The sequence below is a fragment of the Salvelinus fontinalis genome, chromosome 27 (assembly GCF_029448725.1).
Source record: "Salvelinus fontinalis isolate EN_2023a chromosome 27, ASM2944872v1, whole genome shotgun sequence".
NCBI lineage: Eukaryota > Metazoa > Chordata > Actinopteri > Salmoniformes > Salmonidae > Salvelinus > Salvelinus fontinalis.
In genome coordinates, this window is record NC_074691.1 from 11,549,342 (window position 1) to 11,569,248 (window position 19,907).

A 19,907-nucleotide genomic window follows, 5' to 3' on the forward strand; every position below is an offset into this window, starting at 1 on the left:
CACCTTCTTTGATCAGTCCAGAGCAGAATAGGCGAAGAGCACAAGAGATATTACTTTTTCTGCCACTGTTATTTATAGCTTGGCTCTGTCTTAAATCAAATATCTCTCTAGGCATATATTATCTTTGCAAATCTATTCAGATTGATTTTGTATTTGTTCTTATGTATACTTTATTGAAAAAGTTTTTAAAAATTATGGACAATATTGGTCATCAGTCATTTTGGACTTGGATTGTGTCTTAATTCCTGAGTGTTCGGTCCCCAGGTGAATATACAGGGTCTGAAGTGTGACCAGTGTAAGACGAGGACTTTCGGCCTGAGCACAAGCAACCCACTAGGCTGCAGTCAGTGTTACTGCTTTGGTATGTCCAGCACCTGTACTGAGGCACAGGGCCTCATCCGCATGTGGGTAAGTCAAGTCATGAAGAAATGTGACAGAAATCCACACGCAGCACACATCTACACATGTATTCCCCATCACATGCAAGTCCACCCACACACAGGTACTATATTCATACACAAATGTACAGCAAATGTGAGTGCACCCACATCACGCAACACGCACACAGCCGAACGCATATAATATGAATAATGTTCTATGCCAGTGGTCACCAACCGGTCGATCTCCAAGGCTTTCCTAGTCAATGGCCAAATATTTCTGTAAAAAGCCAAATGATAAAGCCTTCCTTTCCTATTTTCTTATTCGTTTCGCGCTGTTTGAGGTAGGTGCAATTTATTCAGCTTCCCTGCGCGCCAGGTAGGCAAAGTGTTCCCGTTTTGAACCATTTCATGTGTCTGAAAGTACAAATTCCCATCTACCCAGCGGACCCGGAGAGCAAAGTCAATTTATAGGCCTACCACTGGTTAACTAGATATCTCAGATCACCGTGTCTGCAGCTTTCACAGGCCCACTGAGAATTTGATAGCTGACTCTACTGTGTGAGATTTCAAAACTAAACAAAAACATGACTACAGAGAGAGTGCTGATGTTTTTTGAATTATTTAATATTAACATTTTTATTCAGCACTGTCAACACTTTATTCAACACTTTTATAAGCCATAAAACGCCCTGTCCCTATCCACTCGCGCTACATAGTGTATCAATAGATTTGCGTTGTTGTTAGCGACTTGCGTCTCTCTAATATCGAGGAGTAGCGTATTTCAGAAATAAATGAAGTGTGTTCGAGTTTCACCATCAGCTGGAAGACAGTGTCCCATTTTTGGTCAGTCAGCAGAAGGAGGAAGAGCTGATGAACAGTGAGAGGCAGCCTCTCCACTGCTCGCTCTCTCTCTCCCGCCCTCCATCCGCTGAGACTGACCATGTTATGCTGGTGAATGAGGACCCAAAAGCGACTTAACATAAACAGAGTCTTTATTCCAGTCTTAAACAAAACGGTACTCCTGGATATATCTTAGGTGACACCTGCTCACACGCAGCATCTGATGAAGGCAAAAACACGACAGGGCGGAACAAGGACACAGAACAGCAAACATCAAACAAGGATCCGACAAGGACAGAAGCGGAAAACAGAGGGAGAAATAGGGACTCTATTCAGAGGGCAAAATAGGGGACAGGTGTGAAAGAGTAAATGAGGTAGTTAGGAGAATGAGGAACAGCTGGGAGCAGGAACGGAAAATAGAGAGAGAGCGAGAGAGGGAGAGAGGGAGGGAGAGAGAGGGATAGAAAGAGGGAAAGAACCAAATAAGACCAGCAGAGGGAAACGAATAGAAGGGAAGCACAGGGACAAGACATGATAATCAATGACAAAACATGACAGTACCCCCCCACTCACCGAGCGCCTCCTGGCGCACTCGAGGAGGAACCCTGGCGGCAACGGAGGAAATCATCAATCAACGAACGGTCCAGCACGTCCCGAGATGGAACCCAACTCCTCTCCTCAGGACCGTAACCCTCCCAATCCACTAAGTACTGGTGACCACGTCCCCGAGAACGCATGTCCATGATCTTCCGTACCCTGTAAATAGGTGCGCCCTCGACAAGGACGGGGGGAGGGGAGGGAAGACGAACGGGGGCGCGAAGAAAAGGCTTGACACAGGAGACATGGAAGACAGGGTGGACGCGACGAAGATGTCGCGGAAGAAGCAGTCGCACAGCGACAGGATTGACGACCTGAGAGACACGGAACGGACCAATGAACCGCGGAGTCAACTTGCGAGAAGCTGTCGTAAGGGGAAGGTTACGAGTGGAAAGCCACACTCTCTGACCGCGACAATACCTAGGACTCTTAATCCTACATTTATTGGCGGCTCTCACAGTCTGCGCCCTGTAACGGCAAAGTGCAGACCTGACCCTCCTCCAGGTGCGCTCACAACGTTGGACAAAAACCTGAGCGGAGGGAACGCTGGACTCGGCGAGCTGGGACGAGAACAGAGGAGGCTGGTACCCAAGACTACTCTGAAACGGAGATAGCCCGGTAGCAGACGAAGGAAGCGAGTTGTGAGCATATTCTGCCCAAGGGAGCTGTTCTGCCCAAGACGCAGGGTTACGAAAAGAAAGGCTGCGTAATATGCGACCAATCGTCTGATTGGCCCTTTCTGCTTGACCGTTAGACTGGGGATGAAACCCGGAAGAGAGACTGACGGAAGCACCAATCAAACGACAGAACTCCCTCCAAAACTGTGACGTGAATTGCGGACCTCTGTCTGAAACGGCGTCTAACGGGAGGCCATGAATTCTAAACACATTCTCAATGATGATTTGTGCCGTCTCCTTAGCGGAAGGAAGTTTAGCGAGGGGAATGAAATGTGCCGCCTTAGAGAACCTATCGACAACCGTAAGAATCACAGTCTTCCCCGCAGACGAAGGCAGACCGGTAATAAAGTCTAAGGCGATGTGAGACCATGGTCGAGAAGGAATGGGAAGCGGTCTGAGACGACCGGCAGGAGGAGAGTTACCTGACTTAGTCTGCGCGCAGTCCGAACAAGCAGCCACGAAACGGCGCGTGTCACGCTCCTGAGTAGGCCACCAAAACCGCTGGCGAATAGAAGCAAGCGTACCCCGAACGCCGGGGTGGCCAACTAACTTGGCAGAGTGAGCCCACTGAAGAACAGCCAGACGAGTAGAGACAGGAACGAACAGAAGGTTACTAGGACAAGCGCGCGGCGACGCAGTGTGAGTGAGCGCTTGCTTTACCTGTCTCTCAATTCCCCAGACAGTCAACCCGACAACACGCCCCTCAGGGAGAATCCCCTCGGGGTCGGTAGAAGCCACAGAAGAACCAAAGAGACGGGATAAGGCATCAGGCTTGGTGTTCTTATTTCCCGGGCGATAAGAAATCACGAACTCGAAACGAGCGAAAAACAACGCCCAACGAGCTTGACGTGCATTAAGTCGTTTGGCAGAACGGATGTACTCAAGGTTCTTATGGTCAGTCCAAACGACAAAAGGGACGGTCGCCCCCTCCAACCACTGTCGCCATTCGCCTAGGGCTAAGCGGATGGCGAGCAGTTCGCGGTTACCCACATCATAGTTGCGTTCCGATGACGACAGGCGATGAGAAAAATAAGCGCAAGGATGGACCTTATCGTCAGAATGGAAGCGCTGGGACAGAATGGCTCCCACGCCCACCTCTGAAGCGTCAACCTCGACAATAAATTGTTTAGTGACGTCAGGAGTAACAAGGATAGGAGCGGACGTAAAACGCTTCTTGAGGAGATCAAAAGCTCCCTGAGCGGAACCGGACCACTTAAAGCACGTCTTGACAGAAGTCAGAGCTGTGAGAGGAGCAGCCACTTGACCGAAATTACGAATGAAACGCCGATAGAAATTAGCGAAACCGAGAAAGCGCTGCAACTCGACACGTGACTTAGGAACGGGCCAATCGCTGACAGCCTGGACCTTAGCGGGATCCATCTGAATGCCTTCAGCGGAAATAACAGAACCGAGAAATGTGACAGAGGAGACATGAAAGGCGCACTTCTCAGCCTTCACGTAGAGACAATTCTCTAAAAGGCGCTGGAGTACACGTCGAACGTGCTGAACATGAATCTCGAGTGACGGTGAAAAAATCTGGATATTGTCAAGGTAAACGAAAACAAAGATGTTCAGCATGTCTCTCAGTACATCATTAACTAATGCCTGAAAGACAGCTGGAGCATTAGCGAGACCGAACGGCAGAACCCGGTATTCAAAATGCCCTAACGGAGTGTTAAACGCCGTTTTCCACTCGTCCCCCTCTCTGATGCGCACGAGATGGTAAGCGTTACGAAGGTCCAACTTAGTAAAGCACCTGGCTCCCTGCAGAATCTCGAAGGCTGACGACATAAGGGGAAGCGGATAACGATTCTTAACCGTTATGTCATTCAGCCCTCGATAATCCACGCATGGACGCAGAGTACCGTCCTTCTTCTTAACAAAAAAAAACCCCGCTCCGGCGGGAGAGGAAGAAGGCACCACGGTACCGGCGTTAAGAGAAACAGACAGATAATCCTCGAGAGCCTTACGTTCGGGAGCCGACAGAGAGTATAGTCTACCCCGAGGAGGAGTGGTTCCCGGAAGGAGATCAATACAACAATCATACGACCGGTGAGGAGGAAGGGAGTTGGCTCTGGACCGACTGAAGACCGTGCGCAGATCATGATATTCCTCCGGCACTCCTGTCAAATCACCAGGTTCCTCCTGAGAAGAGGGGACAGAAGAAACAGGGGGGATAGCAGACATTAAACACTTCACATGACAAGAAACGTTCCAGGATAGGATAGAATTACTAGACCAATTTATAGAAGGATTATGACATACTAGCCAGGGATGACCCAAAACAACAGGTGTAAAAGGTGAACGAAAAATCAAAAAGGAAATGGTCTCACTGTGGTTACCAGATACTGTGAGGGTTAAAGGTAGTGTCTCACATCTGATACTGGGGAGAAGACTACCATCTAAGGCGAACATGGGCGTGGGCTTCCCTAACTGTCTGAGAGGAATGTCATGCTTCCGAGCCCATGCTTCGTCCATAAAACAACCCTCAGCCCCAGAGTCTATCAAGGCACTGCAGGAAGCAGCCGAACCAGACCAGCGTAGATGGACCGACAATGTAGTACAGGATCTTGATGGAGAGACCTGAGTAGTAGCGCTCACCAGTAGCCCTCCGCTTACTGATGAGCTCTGTCTTTTACTGGACATGAAATAACAAAATGTCCAGCAGAACCGCAATAGAGGCAAAGGCGGTTGGTGATTCTCCGTTCCCTCTCCTTAGTCGAGATGCGAATACCTCCCAGCTGCATGGGCTCAGTCTCTGAGCCGGTGGGAGGAGATGGTTGAGATGCGGAGAGGGGGAACACCGTTAACGCGAGCTCTCCTCCACGAGCTCGGTGACGAAGATCTACCCGTCGTTCTATGCGGATGGCGAGTGCAATCAAAGAGTCCACGCTGGAAGGAACCTCCCGGGAGAGAATCTCATCTTTAACCTCAGCGTGGAGTCCCTCCAGAAAACGAGCGAGCAACGCCGGCTCGTTCCAGTCACTGGAGGCAGCAAGAGTGCGAAACTCTATAGAGTAATCCGTTATGGATCGATCACCTTGACATAGGGAAGCCAGGGCCCTGGAAGCCTCCTTCCCAAAAACTGAACGATCAAAAACCCGTATCATCTCCTCTTTAAAGCTCTGATAATCGTTAGTACACTCAGCCCTTGCCTCCCAGATAGCTGTGCCCCACTCCGGAGCCCGACCAGTAAGGAGTGATATGACGTAGGCGATCCGAGCTCTCTCTCTTGAGTATGTGTTGGGCTGGAGAGAAAACACAATATCACACTGGGTGAGAAAGGAGCGGCACTCAGTGGGTTGCCCAGAGTAACATGGTGGGTTATTAACCCTAGGTTCCGAAGACTCGGAAGACCAGGAAGTAGCAGGTGGCACGAGACGAAGACTCTGAAACTGTCCTGAGAGGTTGGAGACCTGAGCGGCCAGGGTCTCAACGGCATGACGAGCAGCAGACAATTCCTGCTCGTGTCTGCCGAGCATTGCTTCCTGGATCTTGATGGCAGTGTTGCGAGAATCCGTAGTCGCTGGGTCCATTATTGGTCGGATCCTTCTGTTATGCTGGTGAATGAGGACCCAAAAGCGACTTAACATAAACAGAGTCTTTATTCCAGTCTTAAACAAAACGGTACTCCTGGATATATCTTAGGTGACACCTGCTCACACGCAGCATCTGATGAAGGCAAAAACACGACAGGGCGGAACAAGGACACAGAACAGCAAACATCAAACAAGGATCCGACAAGGACAGAAGCGGAAAACAGAGGGAGAAATAGGGACTCTAATCAGAGGGCAAAATAGGGGACAGGTGTGAAAGAGTAAATGAGGTAGTTAGGAGAATGAGGAACAGCTGGGAGCAGGAACGGAAGATAGAGAGAGAGCGAGAGAGGGAGAGAGGGAGGGAGAGAGAGAGGGATAGAAAGAGGGAAAGAACCAAATAAGACCAGCAGAGGGAAACGAATAGAAGGGAAGCACAGGGACAAGACATGATAATCAATGACGAAACATGACAGACCATCACAATAAAATAAAAAACGCTAACGATTTCAATTTATGGCTCACAAGTAATAGGCCTACAACAAATGATATATTACCAGTGTGATTATTTACCTTCCGTTTTAAAATATAATTTTAAAATGGTCTGAGAAGAACAACATTGGCAGGGCAATTCAAGGATAGCCAATATACAGTGATGTATTGAGCCTATAGCCTACTGCACAAACCTCATTGCTACGGAAGTGTTTTTTAATAGGTTAATGTTGCATAGGCTTACGTTTTTTAAGTCATGTTTAAGGGCCTGCTTTTTCACTCAGAAAGGGATCTCGGCTCAGAAACGGTTGCTAACCCCTGTTCTATGCTTTCTTGATATAGGCTACTTAATATAGACTACAGTAGATATAGGCTACTTAATATAGACTACAGTAGATATAGGCTACTGAAATATAGACTACAGTAGATATAGGCTACTTAATATAGACTACAGTAGATATAGGCTACTGAAATATAGACTACAGTAGATATAGGCTACTGAAATATAGACTACAGTAGATATAGGCTACTGAAATATAGACTACAGTAGATATAGGCTACTTAATATAGACTACAGTAGATATAGGCTACTTAATATAGACTACAGTAGATATAGGCTACTTAATATAGACTACAGTAGATATAGGCTACTTAATATAGACTACAGTAGATATAGGCTACTGAAATATAGACTACAGTAGATATAGGCTACTTAATATAGACTACAGTAGATATAGGCTACTTAATATAGACTACAGTAGATATAGGCTACTGAAATATAGACTACAGTAGATATAGGCTACTGAAATATAGACTACAGTAGATATAGGCTATGATAAAACAACAGTTGTTCTCATGCAACAGTTAACAAACATGAATTAGTCCGATATACTTTACAACTCACTGTATGTGCAACCAAAGTACTGAAATCGTCTAGAGAGAAATACCACAACACAGCTATATGATTTTATGAGAAACAGGGTAAATATTAATTTCATGAAAGTGGTTCTCCTCCATTGATTCATTCCCAACCAGGTATTTACTCTCCATCTTATTTCCCTGTAATTTATGGAACGTAGCGAGAACCAGGGGGACCAGGCACAAACAGAAGGATAATATATATTATAGCCTCGCACAGTGGGGGGGGGGGGGGGGGGCTTGGAGCAGGCAGAGCCTGGGAGCTGCAGCTTCCCTGTTTGTTTTTAATAAGGATTTTCTGCCAGAGCGCCTCAGACCTGATAACCCTCCATCCGCTGTGTCCATGGAGACCGCAGCTGAGGACATCGGAAGAGGGACCCTTCTTTCATATAAATGGAAACGACAAACAAATTAAATAAAGGTTGCCGTCCCAAAGTTAATCTAAGTTTGTTGGCTTTAAGACGAAGAGAAAAAAAGACAGACAGTTGAGAATCCTCTCCCTCATTCATTGGAAGTCAGGAGATTTTCTCTAAGTCAGTGAGTCATGAGATTGCATGGTGAGGTGAGGGGCACAGCCTGGCCCCCCTGGAGCCTTTAGTGAGCCATTCGCTGGATATTTAGATGGGAAGGGAGGGCAAATTTAAAACAGGGGCCTCAGAGTCGCAGTCTACTGTACAGAAGTGGCTTCTTAAAGATATGCATGTTCTACTTGCCCAATTAAGCACATCTCTGGCCTGCCCTCAGGATGTGAAATGCATTTTAATCTACAACTATGTGAGAGGCTGAGTCCTGGTGTGTTATTGGAGAATGCAGTTGTCCAATGTCACAGAGGCTGTTTTCCTTTTGAAAAACACTTGCATCACTCTCTCGCAACATAAGCAATTTAAACCCTTGGAACAGAGCTTCCCAAATACAGCCCATTATCTGTGTATTTTCTGTGACATTAAGGCCTATAAGTGATGCTGTTTGTTTGTTGTGTCTGTGCTGCTGTAGCTGTCCCTGAAACCAGAGCAGACCAAACTGCCCCTAGTGGACAAAGCCAACCTGCAGGAGACCACAAGCGGAGTGACCTTCCAGCACCCAGAGATCATCGCTAACGCTGACCTGGTCTCCCAGAAGCTGACCGAACTCTACTACTGGAGACTGCCGGAACAATTCCATGGTTCCATGGTGAGAGCACCCTCATCTCGATATTATTTAACCCCAAGTTGATAACAGGTGTACAATCGAATCTTTATAGTGGTTAGAGCGTTGGACTAGTAACCGAAAGGTTGCAAGATCGAATCCCCAAGCTGACAAGGTAAAAATCTGTTGTTCTGCCCCTGAACACTGTTCCTAGGCCGTCATTGAAAATAAGAATTTGTTCTAACTGTTCTAACTGACCTGCCTAGTTAAATAAAGGTAAAATAAAAAATAAAATAACATAGACTATGCTTACACTAAACCCAAACATACAGATATCTGGAGTGACGATAAATGTATTTGATTTAAAAACTGGTGAACAATACTGCTTTGAAATACTTTCCAACTTGCACTTATCAGGAGTTAACTGTATTCTGTTCAGAGATGTGAATAGTACTAACAAGCTTCTTTACTTGGACGTGGTTTCTCCTCTTTAGATCACAGCCTACGGCGGCAAGCTGAAGTACGCCATCTACTTTGAGGGGCGTGACGAGGCAGGCCGCACCTCCTACGAACCCCAGGTCATCATAAAGGGAGGGCCCAACAGAGACAAGGTGATGGTCCGCCACATGCAGGGACTGCAGATTGGACAACTCACCCGGCATGAGATCGACATGACAGAGGTAAGCCAGTGTTTCCCGAACTAGGGGTCGTGACATGTGGGGTCACCTGATTTGAAAAGGGGGTCGCGGGAGAACATTTTTGCTTCAAAGAGCCGGGGTTACGTCAGTAACCTCCGGTAGCTGTTAGATGAGGTTGTAATTAACAGAGTGGTTTCTGTCTTCTTCCTACAAATGTGGCTCTTGAACGGTTGAAGCTACAAAACATTAGGACCCTATCACTGAACGATAAGACTCTCTGGAACATGTACATACAGTGCATACCGTTTCCCTCTACTATGCCCAAGTGGAACCGAGTGGACAAGACCAGGCACTAAATCAGACTGGAGGAAAAATAACATTAATCAATGGTGTTGTTCTTTTCTTCACAGAAGATCATACAACATTATTGACTAATGATCTTCTGAACTTCCCAATACCTTTCTGATGCATTTCAGTCACTTCAAACCATATTTTCAGATTCAAATACGGGCAGACTGATTTGTAATAGACTGTCATAACCCATTTTTTTTTTAAAGTAAACTGGCTTTTGATTACATGGTGGGTGTCACGAAAAATGTTTGATATCAATATGAGGTCAAGTGCCAAACTAGTTTGGAAACCCCCATGGCATAGGCTTACATGGTGGACCTTCTCTTGTCTTGTTGCTACAGTTTCCTAATGTCTAAAGATGCAGTCATGATCCATTTGACACTGAAACTCACTTGTGTTGCTAAACAATTATGGTCCTTTGTGGTGGATGCCATGCAAGTCCATCTCTTGTCATTGTCCCAAAAACTCTTCAAAGCTAGATTCTAACCTCGGAAGTTGTTGTATGAGAAATTGACATTGAAGTGATCATAGAATTAGGAATTCAAAAATACTTTATACCACAGCGCTGTTGAATTCTCGTTTCTGATTTATAAGAAGGGCATTCTAGAGTAGATATTAAAACCAGATAACGGGACAGTTGGAAAAGATATCGGGACACCTTGCAGTCATGCAGTATGTGCCTACGCGTACAGATCGTACTTGCTACAAAGCTATGCCAGCATTCCATTCAAGCAATGCAGTCAATGCACAGACATACACTGGCTGACATTAGTTGTAAATGCAAAAGGTTCTGATATCGTATCATATAATAGCACTCACAGCTTTCCAATAAAACATTTTTGAGACATTTATGGTCTGTTTGCATATATTTTAGAGGCTATTTATACCGAACATGTGTATAAACTGTATTTATAATAGAGTACCAGTCAAAAGTTTGAACACACCTACTCATTCCAGGGCTTTTCTTTATTTTTACTATTTTCTACATTGTAGAATAATAGTGAAGACATCAAAACTATGAAATAACTCATAAGGAATCATGTAGTAACCAAAAAAGGTTTAAAAACAAATCAGAATTTTTTATTTATTTGAGATTCTTCAAAGTAGCCACCCTTTGACTTGATGACAGATTTGCACACTCTTGGCATTCTCTCAATGCTTTCCAACGGAGTTCCCACATACACTACCGGTCAAAGGTTTGTGGTCACTTAGAAATGTCCTTGTTTTTGAAAGATTTTTATTTTTTAATTGTCCATTACAATAACATCAAATTGATCAGAAATAAAGTGTAGACATTGTTAATAATGTTGTAAATGATTATTTAGCTGTAAACTGCAGATTTTTTTTATGGAATATCTACATAGGCATACAGAGACCCATTATCAGCAACCATCACTTCTGTGTTCCTGTGGCACGTTGTGTTAGCTAATCCAAGTTTATCATTTTAAAAGGCTAATTGATCATTAGAAAAGCTTTTTGCAATTATGTTAGTACAGCTGAAAACTGTTGTTCTGATTAAAGAAGCAATAAAACTAGACTTCTTTAGACTAGTTGAGGATCTGGAGCATCAGCATTTGTGGGTCCGATTACAGGCTCAAAATGACCAGAAACAGAGTTCTGAAACTCGCCAGTCTATTCTTGTTCTGAGAAATGAAGGCTATTCCATGTGAGAAATTGCCAAGAAACTGAAGATCTCGTACAATGCTGTGTACTACTCCCTTCACGGAACAGCGCAAACTGGCCCTAACCAGAATAGAATGAGGAGTGGGAGGGTGAGCACTTGTTGCCTGCTTTTCCTTCACTCTGCGGTCCAACTCATCCCAAACCATCTCAATTGGATTGAGGTCAGGTGATTGTGGAGGCCAGGGCATCTGATGCAGTACTCCATCAATCTCCTTGGTCAAATAGCCCTTTGTTTTGGGTCATTATCCTGTAGAAAAACAAATGATAGTCCCACTAGGTGCAAATGAGATGGGATGGCGTATCGCTGCAGTATGCTGTGGTTGCCATGCTGGTTAAGTGTGCCTTGATTTCTAAATAAATCACAGACAGTGTCACCAGCAAAGCACCCCCGCACCATCATACCTCCTCCTCCATGCTTCAAGGTGGGAATCACACATGCGGAGATTATCCATTCATCTATTCTGCGTCTCACAAAGACATGGCTGTTGGAACCAAAAATCTTACATTTGTACTCATCAGACCAAAGGACAGATTTCCACCGGTCTAATGTCCATTTCTCGTGTTTCTTGGCCCAAGCAAGTCTCTTCTTATTATTGGTGTCCTTTAGTAGTGGTTTCTTTGCAGCAATTTGACCATGAAGGCCTGATTCACACAGTCTCCTCTGAACAGTTGATGTTGAGATGTGTCTGTTACTTGAACTCTGTGAAGCATTTATTTGGGCAGTAATTTCTGAGGCTGGTAACTCTAATGAAATTATCCTCTGCAGCAGAGGTAACTCTGGGTCTTCCTTTCCTCTGGCGGTCCTCATGAGAGCCAGTGTCATCATAGCACTTGATGGTTTTTGCGACTGCACTTGAAAAAACGTTCAACGTTCTTGAAATGTTTCGCATTGACTGACCTTCATGTCTTAAAGTAATTATGGTGTCAAAAACGTCGTAATCCTCCTCGTCTGGGGAGGAGCAAGGATCGGACCAAAGCGCAGCGTGGTTTGAATACATACTTGAATTTATTTAACGAAGACGAAACAAAGAACACTTGACAAACTAACAAAACAACAAACGAACGAACGTGAAGCTATACTACGACAAGTGCAGACACAGGCAACTTACGTAATGACATAGACAATAACCCACAACCCACAATACAAAAACAGACTACCTAAATATGGTTCCCAATCAGAGACAACACAAAACACCTGCCTCTGATTGAGAACCATGTCAGGCCAAACTAGAAAACCCCACATAGAAACAGACAACATAGAACTGCCCACCCCAACTCACGCCCTGACCATACTAACTAAAGACAAAACAAAGGAAAATAAAGGTCAGAACGTGACATATGGAGGACTGTTGTTTCTCTTTGCTTATTTGAGCTGTTCTTGCCATAATATGGACTTGGTCTTTTACCAAATAGGGCTATCTTCTGTCTATCTTGTCACAATCTGTCTATCTTGTCACAATTCCACAAATTAACTTTTTAATTGAAATGCATTCCTGGTGACTACCTCATGAAGCTTGTTGGGAGATTGCCAAGAGTGTGCAAAGCTGTCATCAAGGCAAAGGGTGGCTATTTGAAGAATCTCAGATATAAAATATATTTTCATTGAACACTTTTTTTCCGTAGGTGTTATTTCAATGTTTTGATGCTTTCACTATTATTCTACAATGTAGAAAATAGTAAAAATAGAGAAAAACCCTGTAATGAATAGGTGTGTCCAAACTTTTGACTGGTACTGTATATAAAATAATTATCTTACACAATTTCTGATATATCACATGCCTTACTTTTATTTTCCTGCATAAGTAAAATTAGGATTATGCCACTACTGCCATTCATTCCAATTAGACTGGTGGCTGCCATTTCCACTACTTTCCGGAGTTTGAGGGTTTATGACATAGCCTCTCGAGTAATTGAATAGGATCTCGATGCCGGTGATGTCATCAACATGTTTTGTTTTTCAGCACGAGTGGAAGTACGAAGACAAGAAGGCCATGACACGCGAGGACTTCATGGACGTGCTGTTTTATGTTGACTACGTCCTCATCAAGGCTTCCCATGGGAACATGATGAGACACAGCAGGTGAGCTCTCCTCTCTGTCTTTGTCTGAACACACAATGGGCTCGACTGAAACATACTGTTAGAGGGCTGTTTACTCTACACCCTTTCTTTTAGTATCATGGTCAGATTAATCATGTCATGTTAACATGGATAACCCTCTGAATTTAACAGTGACATGTTCATTCCATTTAACAAACAGGGGGCAATAGCGTTTGATAATATCATGTTTCAAGTATAGTTGTATTGTTGACATTGGCTCACGTGGCTTTCGCACTCCCTGTCCCTACCTCTCTCTCTACTATACGCAGGATCTCTGAGATTTCTATGGAGGTGGCAGAGGAGGGAAGGCCGTCCGTGGAGAGTGAGCGGGCTCACCAGATAGAGAAGTGTGACTGCCCGCTGGGCTACTCCGGCCTGTCCTGCGAGGTAAGTTGGCTAGCCACTGAGCCAGCTGTGTCTCTGTGTCTCTGTGTCTCCCATCAGAGCATCAGCCATGGCGACAGGGTCATCCATCAGAGAGGGCTGTGTGTGTGTGTGTGTGTGTGTGTGTGTGTGTGTGTGTGTGTGTGTGTGTGTGTGTGTGTGTGTGTGTGTGTGTGTGTGTGTGTGTGTGTGTGTGTGTGTGTGTGTGTGTGTGTGTGTGTGTGTGTGTGTGTGTGTGTGTGTGTGTGTGTGTGTGTGTGTGTCAGTCACGGTCCATTCATGGAGACAGGAGGAAACAGCTGTTAGAAACACTCCACAAGACAATTCTTCTCGTCAAAACTGCCAGCTCTCTTTCTCTTTCTCTCTCTCTCTTTCTCTCTCTCTCTTTCTCTCTCTCTCTCTCCCTCTCTTTCTCACAGCTCCATCCAGCTCCATCCAGACACATCCAGACACAGCTCCCCCACTCTTTAGCGCGGCTCTAATACACTCCTAATTAATTCTTGTGTTACTACGACAACTTCCATCCAAACCTGAGTGTTACTGATGTGTCTCCTACTGGATTCCTCATAAAGGTGGCTATAAGCAAACCAGACAGATGGCACGTATTTGAAGCTGCCACATAGTTAATAAAGTATTTTTAAACAGGCGTTTAACGTGTTTGCTGGGAACAGATGGCTTCTCAAATTGACCCGATTAATTCTCAGTACGTGTGTCTCGTTGGAGCTCCAGTAGAGCCTGGCACTACCGTGAGCGGCTCGGGGGAGGGGGGGGGGGGGAGGGGGGAGGGGTGTAACAGCCTAACCAGTAACCGTGTGTCTGTCTCTGTTTCGCCCATCGGCAGGAATGTGGGGCCGGGTTTTACCGCCTGTCTGCCCGCAGCGGTGGCGCAGCCTCCAGAGCAGGCATCGGGAGCTGTGTGCAGTGCCAGTGCAACAGGCACAGTGAGGCCTGTGACCCAGAGACATCCATCTGCCAGGTAAGGTCTTTACAAAGTCCCCATGACCTGAGGAGAAGGGTGTTGTTGGCACTGGTTGGCAGGCTGCCCTGTGACTGCACCCATACCTGCCCACTCTACTCTACTCTACTCTCTGCCATAGATGGGTAATTAGCCCAATGCTTTACTTTTCAGCTCCGTTTCACATTTACATCAGCCCAGACCTTTATCTAGCCAAAGAAAAACTCCCCTCCTTTTATCCTCTACCTTCTCAGCTCCCCTGGTTTTCAAACCAGCTCTCAGTCTAAACAGTTGCACTTTTTCTAAGTGTAGAGGATCAGCAGATTTGTTCAGAAGCATTTTGATTGGCCACATGGTCCACTGCCACCAGGAAGTAGAGCATAGGTTAGTGTCTGGGGTAGATTTGACTTGGAAATACTAACAAAGATGTTACGCTAGAGAGAAGTCCATGCTGTTAAATGTGGAACATAATGTGCCCTTCAAATATAAAACAGGGCCTTTTGGTCAAGTTAATGACCAACAAAGCTCTTATTCTCTGCTTCCCAAATCTTCCCCTAGAGCACATGGAAGCCAGCCCTGCCTCATGTTATAGTGTGGAACTAGAACTCTATGTTGTCAAAGCAATCCCAGCTTTCATTTGTATTTGTGCTAATAACAATATCATTTGCATTTTACGGAGCAGGCAAATTGAAAATGTTAAATGAGTTTGTACAGCGTAATTTGGTTAATTGAGGTACACAGGAAGTTAATGAACGTCTTTGGAATACCACGGCTCAGTAGGCCGCAACTTCCGCTGACTGATTAGTATTGCCTTTCTCAATTGTCAGTTTGGCACTTTTTCTCAGACAGAGTGGTTGAGAGAGGAGAGGAAAACAGCTCTGGGCTGACAGAGCTCACACTGTGGAAGGGCCCTCACTTCAAAACAACAGCTAAAATACATCCACCCTCCACCTCGACAGCCACTGGGTTTTAGTTTGATTCTGCAGGTGTAGCCTATTTGGAGTGAATGGTTGTGAACGTGGATATGATATTAGTGAAGGGACGGGGGTGTCTTCTCTACAGAACTGCCAGCACAACACAGAGGGGGACAGGTGTGAACGCTGTGCCCCAGGATACTATGGTGTAGTGAGGGGCAGACCCGACGACTGCAAGCCCTGTGCCTGCCCCCTCACCAACCATGAGAACAAGTAGGTCACAGAGACACAGGTGCATGGTTCTACTACTGTACAATAAAGCAGCTCTCATCTGTAGCTCTCTCGTTCTCTCAGTTTCAGCCCTACCTGTGTAACAGAGGGATTCAACGATTACCGCTGTACTGCCTGCCCTGAGGGCTATGAGGGAAAGTACTGTGAGAGGTACGAACTCTCTCCTCAACATTTACAAACCCCAACATGCTCTTTGTGAATCATACTGAACTCACCTCATCAGGGACCTTGCCGCCCCACATTGCTAACTGAACATCACTTTCTGTTCGTTTACTACTCTAAACTCTAAACCTTGTTGTCGCTCCTTTAGATGTGCCACGGGTTACCACGGCGACCCCCGTGCCCCCGGCGGGAAGTGTGAGGAGTGTAAGTGTGACCCGTACGGGGCGTGGCCCCAACCGTGTGACCCCCGCTCAGGCCAGTGCCGCTGCCGACCCGGGGCCACTGGACGCACCTGCAGCCAGTGCATGGAGAGGCATGTGTGTGGGCCCTCTGGGATTGTGTGTATGTATACTAATATAACTTACTATAGCACTGTTTTCAATACACACACAAACACAATTACTAGTACAGAAAATCAGCAAGGTTTCTTTGTAGGACTTTCTTGGTTGTTTTTGTTCATTCAATATTCTAGACTAAGACTTTTTATTTTGTATTTTTTTCAACCTTTTATGTGAGTCTAAAGTGGTAGAAAATGACTTAGGGGACAGTTGTAAAACTGCTTAGTTAGCCAGGCCTTCTTGAGGATTAGAATCTTCATAAGAGGGAATTTAGAGTTTATTGAATTCAAAGACTTTGTAGGGATTTTTTACAAATTATTATTATTTGTACTTTTATTTATTCAGGCGAAACCAATTGAGGCCAGGTTCTCATTCTTAATGGTGCCCTGAGAACAAGCAATTCTCAAATCAACATGATAATTCAATAAAACAGTAACAAAAAAATACACTACAACATACCACAGATACACTACATTTCAACAACACAAATAAGTTATTGCAATCGACCAAAAGACTCGCAAACCTCTGTGAATGTGTTCCTCATCAGCGTTCTAAACTGCCCTATTGGCACCAGAGAATCAAGTTGTAATGAGGGTGGTAAATGATTCCAAACATAAAGGCTGATTTACCTAGGGACCTTAAGAGTTAACAAACCTTGTGAGCGGGTTTGTTACCTTGTATTTGAGTCGATGTCCGTGCACCGCGTAAATCTAATTTGCATCGTAAAAAAATCCCCATAAAAATCTGTCTGTCTAAGCTAGAGATATCAGTTGTTTTGCCTGAGCTGTGTCTCAATCCACCGCATCTGCATTGGCAGGTGGCAGAGCGACAGCAGTGGTTGTCAGACCAGGAGACATCCTGAAAATGTGTCTTCTCACAAAAACGTCTGTAGCGTCCGAACGGTATAATATGACCCCTTTATGTAAAGATGAGACTCTCGTGTACACGTACATGTTGGCTGTTTTGCTCTAGAACGCCTACAAGCTTCACAAGACTCGTCTGAAGGTAGCCCGGTACCAGTTAAAATAATTTATGGAAATATATATGTGTATATAGTGCCCCAAAAAGTTCAATATGGTTAAAATAAATGAATTAACTCAGCTTTATTATATCTCTCAAATATAGGACATACAGTATGTGACTTGTTTCAGGAAACTAGGCGTATGTCGCGGGTTACTACTTCACAGGAGCGCCATTTGAACCTGAACTTACATTTTTGATCAAAATGCGTTTTTGGGCAGAAGTGCCTAAATAACAAACTTTTATGCCATCTGCAAATATAATTACAGTTGTTAAAGTACGAGGCTAGTTGGTTTAGCCATGGAAAAAGTCAGCAACCTTCCCGCTAGCCATGATAGGCTGAAATAATGAGTGGGCTGGACATGCCGAGAGATGAGTTTGGATTGGTCTGCCATGTAGCAGCTTCTGTCTATAATATGAGGTGGTCAGTATGTGTAGGTAATCATTTCTAACGCTGCTTTTTTGAAAGATATCACGTAGTAGAACTGCGTAAGTGTTGCTCTCCACTTTCTGGAGGACCGAGTTTTGAAATCAGTGGAATTAGAGTATGATAGCTAAGGAGATTCTGGCATTTGATTGCAAATATGCAGACTGGGTCGAAAAGACAACACACAGAAGGCTGTTGTATTAAACACCTGTCTCCGGATTACATCTTCAAACTAAGGGAAACCATGGCACCCGTGGCAGAGAGGGAGATGCGTCCATCCATGTATACGGGTAAGAGAGTCTAGCTAGCTACATTTTCAGATATTACACATTTCTAATTTAACATAGCGTATATGATCTGTGTTGTAATATTATTCGTATCTCAGAGCCATTAGCATTGCTAGTTATAGCTTAATGTTAGCTAGCTAACATGCAGATACCATGCCGATTCATGCATGGTAGTAACTTTATGAGTTGGGATTATGGTTAATTGTATAGCTAGCTAGCTACATGTCTAAACAAAAGACTATGCAAGTAACTATTTCAATAGATTGTTTATGATGTCACTGCAACAACTGTCGATAGACGTAGCTGGTAAATTAGCTCTGGCTATCTATTCCGATTTCAGAGTACTCTCGTCTGAGTGTGCCAGAGCGCAGAATAACTGACGAATTTACGAATGCTCAACACCCATTTAGTATGGCCGGTGTCAGTAAACGCTGCCAAAAAAAGTGTAATTAAATTGTTTCCAGCAGCACAGTTGCAGTCACCAACGCTCTGGATAACATAAAAACAGCCTAACCAGCTCTGCTAGGGCATGTAAAATGGTCAGTGAGCTGTTATCTTATTTGTGTCTGGAATAAGCTAGCAAGCTAGCCAACGTTAGCCAGTTAGCTCGGGTGCTTGACTGCTGTTGTTAGGTCAGAACTCTCGGATCAACCCTACTTTTCACCCAGAGCGTCCAGTGTGCACACTCTGAACGCTGCGAGAGCGAAATGGTCTGAATTAACGGACGGACAATCTGACAACGCTCTCAGTTTATGAACACACAGAGCACACTCTGGCACATCAAATTAAGTTAATGAACACACCCATTAAATTTGGGGGCGGCAGGGTAGCCTAGTGGTTAGAGCGTTGGACTAGTAACCGGAAGGTTGCAAGTTCAAATCCCCGAGCTGACAAGGTACAAATCTGTCGTTCTGCCCCTGAACAGGCAGTTAACCCACTGTTCCTAGGCCGTCATTGAAAATAAGAATTTGTTCTTAACTGACTTGCCTAGTTAAATAAAGATAAAAATAAAAATAAAATAAAAAATAATAATAATTTACGAACACACCCGTAGTATAAGCCAGCCTTTAGTTTTGAAATATTTGGTTGTATAGTAAATAGCCTCACATGTGAATCCTTAAAGAGATGGGTGGGGCTAAAGCTTAAAAGAGTGTGAACGATGCTGAATGGGTGTAGACAAAGGTGAGCTCTCCAGTAGGTACCAAAACATTCAAAGGACATTTTCTCAAAAGTGAGGTTACAAGTTTAGCAACTTTCAAAGCGGAATTACTTGTATAATACATGTATGATATACAATTTTCTAGCTCTATACTATCTTCAGTTTCTTGGCAATTACTCACATGGAATAGCCTTCATTTCTCAGAAAAAGAATAGCCTGACGAGTTTCAGAAGAAAATACTTTGTTTCTGGACATTTTGAGACTGTAATCGAACCCACAAATGCTGATGCTCCAGATACTCAACTAGTCTAAAGAAGGCCAGTTTTATTCCTTCTTTAATCAGCACAACAGTGTTCAGCTGTGCTAACATAATTGCAAAATGTTTTTCTAATGATCAATTAGCCTTTTAAAATGATAAACTTGGATTAGCTAACCCAATGTGCCATTGGAACACAGGAGTGATGATTGCTGATAATGGGCCTCTGTACGCCTATGTAGATATTCCATAAACAATTTGCAGTTTCCAGCTACAATAGTCATTTACAACATTAACAATGTCTACACTGTATTTCTGATCGATTTGATGTTATTTTAATCCACAAAAATGTGCTTTTCTTTCAAAAACAACGACTTTT

The 19,907-nt window shown here is 44.5% G+C and overlaps 1 protein-coding gene across 12 annotated transcripts in view; it reads left to right on the forward strand.

The window, feature by feature from the left end:
• lama2 (laminin, alpha 2) overlaps positions 1 to 19,907 on the forward strand; it is a 166,862-nt gene that overhangs the window by 108,848 nt on the left and 38,107 nt on the right. For 9 of the 12 annotated variants that reach the window (XM_055884711.1, XM_055884714.1, XM_055884712.1 and 6 more), the window contains 9 exons: positions 265 to 408; positions 8,434 to 8,610; positions 9,060 to 9,245; positions 13,199 to 13,317; positions 13,605 to 13,722; positions 14,561 to 14,695; positions 15,737 to 15,861; positions 15,943 to 16,029; positions 16,190 to 16,383. In XM_055884711.1, the coding sequence (XP_055740686.1) occupies positions 265 to 408; positions 8,434 to 8,610; positions 9,060 to 9,245; positions 13,199 to 13,317; positions 13,605 to 13,722; positions 14,561 to 14,695; positions 15,737 to 15,861; positions 15,943 to 16,029; positions 16,190 to 16,383 (1,285 nt within the window). The remainder of the gene's footprint in view (positions 1 to 264; positions 409 to 8,433; positions 8,611 to 9,059; positions 9,246 to 13,198; positions 13,318 to 13,604; positions 13,723 to 14,560; positions 14,696 to 15,736; positions 15,862 to 15,942; positions 16,030 to 16,189; positions 16,384 to 19,907) is intronic. The other 3 variants (XM_055884715.1, XM_055884717.1, XM_055884722.1) reach the window with 1 other exon arrangement.